Source organism: Chelonia mydas, chromosome 4, assembly GCF_015237465.2.
Source record: "Chelonia mydas isolate rCheMyd1 chromosome 4, rCheMyd1.pri.v2, whole genome shotgun sequence".
Lineage (NCBI taxonomy): Eukaryota > Metazoa > Chordata > Testudines > Cheloniidae > Chelonia > Chelonia mydas.
In genome coordinates this window covers 31,938,032-31,949,421 of record NC_057852.1, presented here as the reverse complement: position 1 = coordinate 31,949,421, position 11,390 = coordinate 31,938,032, and the positions used below count along the sequence as shown (strand labels likewise).

The 11,390-nt window shown below is 41.0% G+C and overlaps 1 protein-coding gene across 11 annotated transcripts in view; it reads right to left on the bottom strand.

The window, feature by feature from the left end:
• Positions 1 to 476: 476 nt before the first annotated feature.
• GSTCD (glutathione S-transferase C-terminal domain containing) overlaps positions 477 to 11,390 on the bottom strand; it is a 124,091-nt gene continuing 113,177 nt past the window's right edge. For 8 of the 11 annotated variants that reach the window (XM_043545283.1, XM_037896995.2, XM_027833583.3 and 5 more), the window contains 2 exons: positions 6,600 to 6,669; positions 477 to 1,272 (listed from right to left, as the gene is read on the bottom strand). In XM_043545283.1, coding sequence (XP_043401218.1) covers positions 1,136 to 1,272; positions 6,600 to 6,669 — 207 coding nt within the window. In that variant the 3' untranslated portion in view covers positions 477 to 1,135. The other 3 variants (XM_043545286.1, XM_043545287.1, XR_006290346.1) reach the window with 2 other exon arrangements.

The window sequence follows — 11,390 nt, the reverse complement described above, 5'->3', positions numbered from 1 at the left end:
ATTATTTTGTTTTAAAAAAATCTAAAATATCTAAATGTTTTGTTTTGACATTTTTGAAATGAAACATTTTGATCTTTTGATTCAAAATTACTTTTTATTTAAAAATTTCCTTTAATTTTACTAAAAACATTAAATGCTCAAAATGGAAACACCACATTTCAATTCAGGACAAACAAAACATTTCATTCAACCTGAAATTATTATTATTGTTACTATTATTATTATATTAACAAAAAATATTGAATAATTTCATTTTCAAATCAATCCAAAACCTTTTTTTTTTTTTTGCCAGCAACCAAAAAACTCTGTCATATATCCAGCTCTAATCAGGAGGCTCACACAGTGTCTGCCTCTGTCTGTCTGTTCAGTGGATAAACAGAAGGATTTTGCTCTAAGAGGCTGTCCACTCTTTCAGATTCCTCAGCACAAAATTCTCATGCCACACATCCAAAGAAATTTGAAATGTTAAAAACAAATTAAGAGATTAAAATATGTATTTTGATGAGTAGAATGATGCAGAAAGTATTTCAAGGATCTTTATCAAAAACAATACTGTTACAACAGTGTAGACTTTTTATAACAAAAAGTCAACTAATGCCATACAGTATGTACGATCTATTATTGTACAGATTGCCCATAAAAAGTCACACCATAAATATGTGACTAGATTTTTCAAATGTAAGTACAAAACATTCAGCAACTCTTACTGTCCATCTGGAGACCTACATTGCTGTCAGATAAATACTCAACCTGTGAACATAAATATTGTTTTGAGCTGTAATTTCAAAATGTGAAAAACCAGCGGAGATGGCTGTACTGAAAAGAAAATCACCTTTCCAGCAATGAAACCAAAACTTTTCCAACCTTTACTGGTGGATATTACTCTGTGGACAGGTGAACACTTCTGAGGATTCTCAATATGAAAGCCAGCAGTCATTTAATAACATATTACAAGTAGGATTTGTGATGCTCTGTAGGCAGCCAACTTTCCAACCCTTTTCCTGCTACTTCCTCTTCTGAAGACCATGGGTTCAGGATGTTTGATGTCTGCTTCCCAGCAGTTTGAACCCCTGGATGTTATCAGGTGTTGATCATGATTGATGCCTAAATTAAAATTAAATATAAATCTCCTAACCTAAATAGGGACACCCACTACCATGTTGTTCTTTGGGGAGCAACTCTCTGGCTCCATGGACATCACTTGGACAGAGTAGTTGCCTCCTTCTGCAGCCCATGCCCGATCCAGATCCACCAGCCCCATACAGTGTTTTCCTAGAACACCAGAACAAAAACAGAAACATTAAAAGACCGCCTTAATTTTTAGTAGAAACATATGATGTACAAAGAAATGTACCCTTTGGCATAAGAATCATAGAAGATTAGGGTTGGAAGAAATCTCAGGAGGTTATCTAGTTCAACCACCTGCTCAAAGCAGGACCAACACCAACCAAATCAACCCAGCCAGGGCTTTGACAAGCCAGGCCTTAAAAACATCTAAGGATGGAGATTCCACCACCTCCCTAGGTAACCCATTCCAGTGCTTCACCACCCTCCTAGTGAAATAGTGTTTCCTAATATCCAACCTAGACCTCCCCCACTGCAACTTGAGACCATTGCTTCTTGTTCTGTCATCTGCCACCACTGAGAACAGCCTAGCTCCATCCTCTCTGGAACCCCCCTTCAGGTAGTTGAAGGCTGCTATCAAATCTCCCCTCACTCTTCTCTTCTGCAGACTAAACAAGCCCAGTTCCCTCAGCCTCTCCTTGTAAGTCATGTGCCCCAGCCCCCTGATCATTTTGGTTGCCCTCGGCTGGACTCTCTCCAATTTGTCCACATCCTTTCTGCAGCGGGGGGGGGGGGGGGGGGGGGGGGGGGGGGGGGCAAAACTGGATGCAATACTCCAGATGTGGCCTCACCAGTGCAAAAATAGAGGGGAATAATCACTTCCCTCCATCTGCTGGCAATGCTCCTGCTAATGCAGCCCACTATGCCGTTGGCCTTCTTGGCAACGAGGGCACACTGCTGACTCATATCCAGCTTCTCATCCACTGTAATCCCCAGGTCTTTTTCTGCAGAACTGCTGCTTAGCCAGTTGGTCCCCAGCCTGTAGTGGTGCATGGGATTCTTCCTTCCTAAGTGCAGAACTCTGCACATGTCCTTGTTGAACCTCATCAGATTTCTTTTGGCCCAATCCTCCAATTTGTCTAGGTCACTCTGGACCCTTTCCCTACCCTCCAGCATATCTAACTCTCCCCCCAGTTTAGTGTCATCCACGAACTTGCTGAGGGTGCAATCCATCCCATCATCCAGATCATTAACAACATTAATGAACATTGTTCATTTATTAGTGATGTCAGAAAAACACAGCAGTAAATAACTTAGAATCTAGAAGCAACCTAATCCAGATGTACCACATCTCTAAATCTGCTTTCCCCCATTTTACCTATATTTTTATTTACTTAATTAAATAATTAATATTTGTATGGCAACCATTATTTTATGTGTGTGCCTCACAAACCTCACATGACAAAGAGGTTGGATTATTATCCTTTTTTATGGACGGAGAAACACAATGTGTTCTTTTCTATTACCCAAAATTACGGGGTGTGGGATACATCACGTGTACGTGGCAGGTAAAGACGGCTCCTGGTACTAGGGAAAGATTGGCACCAGCTCCTCATGGTGGGGTAGGGGTGGTCCCCACTTCCCATCAGCCATAGCCATTTTCCTAATCTCTTTCATGTCTTGTCTAAAATCTGGAAATCTTCAAGTGTTTAACAGAAATATTAGCCCATTTCCATAGAAAATACAAAAATAAAATACTGAACAAAGTTTACTCAGGGTGACTTGCTCACCAGCAAGATCCAGAAATGTTCCACACCCACATCAATGGGCGGGGGAACTTGATGGGGCCAGTTATGAAAGGGGGACAGTCCCAGCAGAAGGGAGGGAGACACTCGCCAAGAGACAGTAGGTAACTCCGCCCCATGGAAGTCTCTGGAACCCCCTGGCTGCGGGAGAGGGGTGCTGATTGGCCAGCACTCCCCAGCTCCCAGGATTTAGCCCAATGCAGGGGCCATACAGAGCCTCTTTCAGCTCCGTTACAGCCCACTCTACCCACCTGAACTAGGAATGGGAACTTGGCCTGACAGATGCTGCAGGTCTAGCTAATCGCCTGTTTAGGGGGTCAGGATGGAATTTTTCTGCAGTGAGGCAATTGGAAGGGCACCAGGGAGTTTTCTGATTTCCTTGCAGCATGTTCAAGCCAAAAGAGGTTGAGTAGGAACACGCTTAATTTCTAACTGAGGTACTAGGGTGGAGTTGTTTATTCATTGCAACTTGCAGCCAGTTTCCAGTGCAGTTAAGAGAATAAAATGAATGGTCCCCAACCTTGTGCTCATGTGATAAGGTGAACCTTTGTGGGTCAAGGTCCTTACCCTGCTGCAACCCCTGTCCCCCTTGCAGGGGGGGAAGGAGCTAGCACTGAGAAGAGAGCAGAGTACTGGGGGGTAGGCTGAGGAGAGCCTACCCTGCATTATGAGCCTACCTAATGCCAATTATGATTATATGGTAAAGAGCCCTATAACCCTTCTATTGGAGCCAATTAAATGCCTGGTATTGGAGAGCATGGATAGTGGCAGGTAGTGCCCTCTCCCTTGTGTTAGAGTTTAATACAAACTGCGGACTGCCACTTAATGCCATGCATGTGTCTGCCCTCATCAGTTACATACAGTTTAATTACTTCTAGAGATCAGAACAAAAACTTCATTTTCGAAACATTTGGGAATAAATCTGAGCAACTGTAGAGGAAAAGACTGAATTGTTCTTGGTTTAGAATTTTGTAGCATAGTAAAATAAATCCAAAGGTATCTGTTTTATTTACAGAGTTCAGGTGATTATTATTCAATACATTTGCTTCCTATCTATGTCCAAACTATCTGAACTGATAATTCACAGAAAAGTTGGAACTTTTAGCAGTTTCACAACCCTTACAAGAAAGTTTCACCAGTATCTTGAGATGTATTAAAGATTTATAATTATAAAGTCCTGAACAAGATGCAAAAGGTACTATAGTCTCTCCTTTTCATACTCCAATGCTCTTATCTATGGCTTGATAAAATAATACAATTTAATGCATTTGGGATCGGCGAGTCACTACGGTACATTTCACAAAAGCTGGCACAATTTTTTAGTCACAGATATCCGACAGTAATTGGTACTATATAACCACCATTGATAGATAAACAGATTGAACTGTTGTGACCAGGCCTTTAAGTTTGAGGTGTTTATCTGGTGTCACACGGGCAGCATGACAAGCCAATAAACCTGTACTATTTTACAGAAGTTGTGTGACCCACAGTAAGCATTACTACATATATAATTTTTTCTCAATCTTAAAAGACTGGAAAAAAAAGCAGAATAAGCCACTTTCTCACTATCTACAAATATAGAAAAAAAGACATCCCGGCCCTCCAAAATTGTTTCCATGCTTTCCATCATTTAAAACTCGTCTTTAAAAAGAAAATCTGAAGTGCATTTGATGTAGCTTTTCAATACCTGATCTTGTCTTGTCAAAAGAACATGAATCTGACACAAATGTAGTCTGACTTAATCCACAGCAACCACACCCCTATAAAGATTTTCAGTAGAAAAGAATAGTCTAATGTCTAATGGTATAGAATAGAATACAAAAATAATGTTCATTTTAAAATAGAAATACCAATGAGGTGTTATTTTTTGTTGGGGAAACAAGTTTGTGAGGAAAAGTGTACAATTTCTATGAGACAGAGAACATACAAAAAGTTGAAATGATTCAAAAACACCTGACATTTTGTATCAAAAGGCAGACAGAAGCTCATTTGATGTCCCTTCCCTCTCTTTTGAACTGGCAGTTTCCTTCCCATCTCCCATGGCTATCTCACAAGCAAAAGAGAAGACACCCTTCTCACTGGGTGGAGTATAATTGTCAGCTGTAACCCTGACCATTTTTTTTTCCTGTCTAAATATAGTGGGGATAGCAAAACAATCATATCTATTTTTAAGTAAAATTGGAAATTATCTCAGAATCTGCCGTATTTCCTTTAGTAGTCTGAACTATAGAAAATACCTTGAATACCGTAAGTGCAGCTTTTTAAAATGTATTTAGATTAGTTCTTCCTACTGCCTTTGATGTATTTCATAAGTGTTTTTGAGCCAAGAATATCTACCTGCACTCCCCAACAGTGTCTGCCCTACCTTGGCTTGAATCGTTTTTTAACTTGAAAATTAGTTTGTAGTCTCCCTTTTCCCTTTGGAAGATTAAATATTGCAGAGGAATGATACATCCATCTGCCACAGTTAAGCTAATTCTTTGTCCGCTCTTGAACATCTGTCATTTGTCATTACCCTACACAAGAACTAGACATGGACTTAAGCTGTAAGATGCGGATCTAGGTTCAGATATCAACCTAGCGAATATCTATGTTTTGGGGACATTTGCATCTGGGATCTAGTAAAAGCCTTTCCTTAAAAAAGTAATAGCCTTCCTCTTTACTTTGGATCAGCCCCTCTTTTTTAATTAATACATGGCTGACTTCAGCCATAACTGCCAACAGGTGAGGACATTCTCCAGCACTTAATGAGTCGCTGAAGGAAGCGAGAGACCAATGCACGTTAGTCCAGCTGGTCATTAATTGCATGGAATTGCTCAACCTGCAGATAGTTTTTGCTATTATATACCATGACAATATAAAAATGTAAAACAGAAAAACATAACTTACCACTTAATACATCAAATAGCTAAAAGCTGAACTGCACATTGCCACAGATATATTACTGGTTTTTTTCCTAGGAGTTGGAAGCCAGTACACTAACCAAGTAGCTTCATTCTCAGAATGCTGCTAGATTTAATTATCCTTAATTAGTCTTTAAAAACTCACTCTGACCAATGTATCTAGCTTGTTCTTACTAGTGAAGTTGAGTATATAGGTCTATCTTCCTGTATCTTTCCTTGATAATTCCCTTTATACAGGGGTTACAGCAACTTCCTTTCTGGTCACTTAAGTCCTTCAATTTCAAAGAAGTTTTAAATATCTCTGCTAAAGATATTCCTATCTTTGCTACTTTCTGCACAATTCTTGGACAGTTCCCATCTGGCCCTGGATGTTTGTCAGCGAGTTTTTTAAATGATTTATCACCAACTACTATATCATGTTTAATATATCTAGGGGTTTCATACTGCCACCCATAGCCAGAGTACCTAAATACTTTTTACAGGAGCTAGATTGGCTTTAGGGAGGTCTCTAGTGAACTTCAGGAAGTCTTCTCCCTTTGCAGGGTATGGAGGGGGAAGGAGCTGGTGCAGAGACATAATGATCAATAAAATGTCAAATTATACTCTAGCTCATATTTTAAAAACTTCAACCAGGAAAAATGCTTCACTACCAGAGTGAAAAAAGATACAGCAACAGAAACACTCACTGCTGTAAGTGTGCTGAGAAAACAGCAATTTAATTCCCTATTCATTAATGTACCAGTTCTTCCCATATATCATAAGCTCAGCCCATCACTAAATATAGTGCACATATTCTACACAACAGCTGATCTGTGGAAATGCATACCTATTAGTCTGCGTTCGGGTGGAAGCTGAACAGCTGTCTGATCTGCAAATCTGCAAAGAATCATGTGCTCCTAGAATTAAAAAAAACACAGAAATATGGTTTTATTTCATTACTCTTTAAAAGTTATTTAATTTCAGCATAAAAAAACCTATTTAAACATTCAATGGTACCAGAAACCTGTGTGTGTTGAATATTGTTCTATGAAAATTAATTTATACTTGTACTTATTTCAGCTCCAAGTCAGCCTTTGAAAGTGTGTACCACTTAAGTCTGAATAACCACACCCATACTTCTACTTCCCTATATTTTTGGGGAAGTGAGTTTGTCTCTGGATCAGACTTCTCTATTTCCATTCAGCAGGGGAATTGGACACAGCCCCCAACAACAGGGCAGTGTTCTTGAGTGGCATACTTCAGGCTGCTTAAGCCCTTCCCGTATAAACCAATCGGCAGCCAAGTCATCCTACTGCCGCAGGGTCAGACTTGGACGTCCTCTCCCCATTTGTGGGTAGCATTCAAACTGCAGTGTGGGGCACTCAAACATCCTGCGTCTTCTAACAGTAATGATTCAGAAGCAGGAAAGAATCACCATCACTCTTGTTGGGGACAAGGCAACGTTCCATTGCTCAAATCCCACCCAAATCAGTATAGAATCAATTTGAAACTGGAGTCCAGTGTTCCACACCTTGACATGGGGAAACTCTCTCAACTCTATAGCACAAAATAAATTTAAACAAAAGTAGAAACTTCCTTATAAGATATCAAGAACTGACTCTGACTTCAATTTTTAGCCTTTTGCTAGCAAGACAAATGAAGCAGGGGTAGGTAAGTTAACCATTCTCACAGTGGGATGGGGAAAGATTGTGATGTAATGACAACTGAAAAGAATGCTCCTGAAAGCTATACTAAGTGGGACACCTGAAATTTCAAGTGCTAAGATCTAGCAACCACAACCAGAGCCAGCGCTAGCCACTGGCAGACTAAGCAACTGCTTAAGGCCCCAAGCAGCAAAACGGAGCCCCTGTTCACTTTTTGTTATGTGTTGGGAGGAGCAAAATATTCCTGCTTAGGGTCCCCAGAGGGCTAGCACCAGCTCTGGCAAGAACTATTTCTGAATTGTCCAGCTTTATAGAGCCCTCTGTAACATCAGATGGCAATACAGACATGAGAAACTTTTCTATAGAACATAACAGAGAACCAAAGTTAGAGCTCTGAAAATGAGTATCTCTTTCTTAAATCAAACTAGGTTATCCTTTCATTCTTGATTAATATAAACAGATGATTTGTAAAGGTTCAGTCCCTGCATTAGGTGAAGGGACTGCAAGCTCAGATGTGTCTGTCTGACTTGTAACTTTTTACCAGCTATTCGGGCTGCTGGAGCAGCTGTTTGGGAAGCTTGAAGAAGCTGGAGCAGTTGGTCAGAGCAGGAAGAGCTGTTAAGAAAAAAACCCCAAATTAAGCCTCCAGGCAGAGGCTTCCAAAAGCACCTGGCTTTGGTACAGGAGGGGCAGTCAGAGCTAGTGGGAGAGGTACTGGAGGAGGCTCCAAGTAAGGGAAAGCAGCAGCAAATAAAAACAACACTGAGCTGGGAAGCTAAGCTATTGTCATTTCAGTGAATGAATGAAGGGTAGCTCCTATATCTCAGGCTGTAACATCGCCTAGGTAGGGTATGGGACCACACTCAAACTTAAAGTCTCCAAAGAAACAGGCTCAGCTCAGTTTTCTCATAGAAAGAAGGAGCATACACAGAGCTCCCTGCCTTCATCTGGTTACCCCACCCAACCCAGAGAGCCCACTGCCCCTGCCAGTTCCGCAGCCTGTTAAACCAGATCTGAACTCTGAGGTAAGCATTATCACTCAACTAACTTGAAAAATGAGGACTTGCTTGTGAATACACAAAAACATCTCACTTTGCTGTGGAGACAACCTGAAAGTTTAACTAGCGTCCAGGTAACGACTATATAATTTCCCCTTCGAAAGAACAGCAACCTGTCACATTTCCTGATGGTAGATATGGCGCAGCCATTATCAGGACAAAGAACATCATAATTAAAACTATCCAGCTTTTTGTGTGGTTAACTTGCTCTCTAGAGAGAGCAAATTCTACTAAGTTGTCAAAGCTAAATATGAGAAGTAGTTTGGTTCCTACCTTCCAACCATCCCTCAGGGAAAGATAAAAAATTTGGCCATTGAGTGTCTTCTGGCGCAAGCCTACAACCATCATAGCCCTAGTTTTGCAACTTTAAACTCTAATGAATCAAGGCAAAATGTTCCCATCAGAAAAGTAAAATGATAGCAGATAGACCAAGGTGACCAACAGTGAATGGATTCCATGTATACTATAACACTGTTGGTCTATTATAAGTCTTGTTATGTACAAATAAAGTAAATTGGTTTAAAAAAAATCAGATTTATCATTATATGGGAATTGTCATTCTTCTTGATGTCTCCTTGGATCTCTCAAAGGAAGTTAAGAAAAATGAATTTAAAATGGGAACTAAAGGACACAGGCAATGTCTGCCCACCACATTGAAACTTTAGTCACTAGTCAATAATTTTAACCAATATACTAATGTGACATACAAAAATGCTTATAGCTATCTGTATAACCAAAGTTAATTATAATTAAGGCTGTACAAAAATCTCAGGCCATGATTTTGTTGTGGAAACCATAATTTCCAGCACTCACTGCAACTATTTTTGCAATGCCCCTCACTGAAATTTGGCCTGACCACCCCTCTGTTATGACAGGGTGGCAGCCAGGTGAAATTTTAGTGAATGATGTTGCGATGTGGCACCACCAGGGCTTCCCCTGGTCCTAGCCCTATTGGAGGCCCAAGCACTAGCACCGTCCCCACACACCAGCAGCCACGGTTGAAGTCTTCGAGATTGTGCTTCTGCTCCACAGGCTTGGCATTGCGATCTGGCGCATGGGGTCATAATGCCACTGGAACATGCCCTTCTGTCATGATGGCAGAGTGACCAGGCCAAATTTCAGTGAGTAGCGTTGTGCCAGCCTTCCACAGGGCCTCCAGGGGTCTTTGAGCTGAGAACTGTTCTAGGGTGCAGGGGTTCAGGCCCCCTCATACCCTGGGCATTGGAGGAAAGGGGCTGTATCCAGAGGTGTGGCCTCCTCCCCCCCAACCACCAGGCCTCCAAGCATGGAAGACGATCTCAAGGACTTTGCTTTCCACAGCTGCTAGTAAGAGGAGCTGGATGGAGGGGCTTGTGCCTCCTGCATGGGTGGGAAAGGGGACTGGCAATACCAGCCCCCTCACAGGGGCTCCAGAAGTGGGGGCTGTGGGTGGATGACCTTGAGAGTTTCAGTCCTGCACCCACCTCCACTTCTGCCCAGAGTGGGCCCCTGCCATAGCACCACTGCAACTTTAACAAACTGGTTGCAACTTTTGGAACCTCTCCTCCCGACAAAAATCACAGCTTTCTTATAACCTTATTTATAACCAAAGTTATTTGATGTACAGTAAGCTGTATTTATTATTTATGTTGTGGTTGACCTAGGCACTACGGCAAATACAAACAACAATAAGAACTAGGCAATACCTCTACACTAATTATAAGATTCCTTATCTAAACTTTCCAGGGATGAATTAATTTAAAAAAAAAACATTTAAGGTAGAGTGGCTTGTTAACACCTCTGCAGTCATAGGACAAAAAGATGGGATAAGTGGATTGTTGCAATAAGCCATAAATCTAGTTTGTCTGTTCAGTCCATGATTTTTAGTGTCTTGCAGAGTTATGAATTCAATTTCCCAGGCTTGTCTTTTGAAAGTGTTGTGCAGGTTTCCTTTGAGGATGACTAAATGCAAGGTGGAAAAGATTGTTTAGCATAAATAGTTAGCATTTAGCTGTGATACTTGGAATACCTTTCCCTATATTCTCAGACCTGAAGAAGAGGTTTGTGTGGCTCAAAAGCTTGCCTCCCTCACCAACAGAAGTTGGTCCAATAACAGGTACCTCACCCACTTCATCTTTCTAACATGCTGGGGACGACACGGCTACAACTACAATGCATGTGACAACCTAACAGTCCTCAGACTTATTTGTAAATTTGTCCCAACATTGACAACTAGTTCGTCAAAGCACTATGAAAGTGACATTGACACAGATATTCAGATTATTTATTTATTTCTATGGACACAGAATGCTAGGGGCTGAAAGGAACATGTGGCGTTTTCTTCCTACTGTTCAAGTACGAGGAGGTTTCTCAAGGTTCTAGGGACTTTCTGCAGTTAAGTTACTGTATAACATCAAGAGTCCTAAGATGTCCACAGGGAGATCTGAGAAGACAAAGCAAAAACACTGGTGAGCATTTCCAAGGTAGGTCCTCCAAATACAGGATCATGACAGACAGAGGCGACACATACCTGTTGGTAGTGGGAGGTGGGAGGGGAGAAGGGGAAGAATTTAAAGGTTTTGGTGGTATGCAGCGGGATTCAGGGAAAGGCATATAAGCCCTGGCAGAAATCTGAGGGGGCATGTTATCCCGCGTGACCCCCCACATCACCTCTGATTACAGAAGAGGTGAGAACTGGCTCAAAAATTACATATAAGGAAGCAAATTTAGGCAAAAGAAACAGTAAAATCCATTCGGCCATGAATGAGAATTCATTATTGAACAAAAAGTCCTCTTATTTTGAAATCAAAAATTTTAGTTAACACTACACCCAGTCACACACGGGAGAATGATTAGAGAAAGAGAGTAATACAACTATTCAAAGGTTTGTTGATCAATGACATTTTAAACTCATCTTAAATCAAATATAACATATAT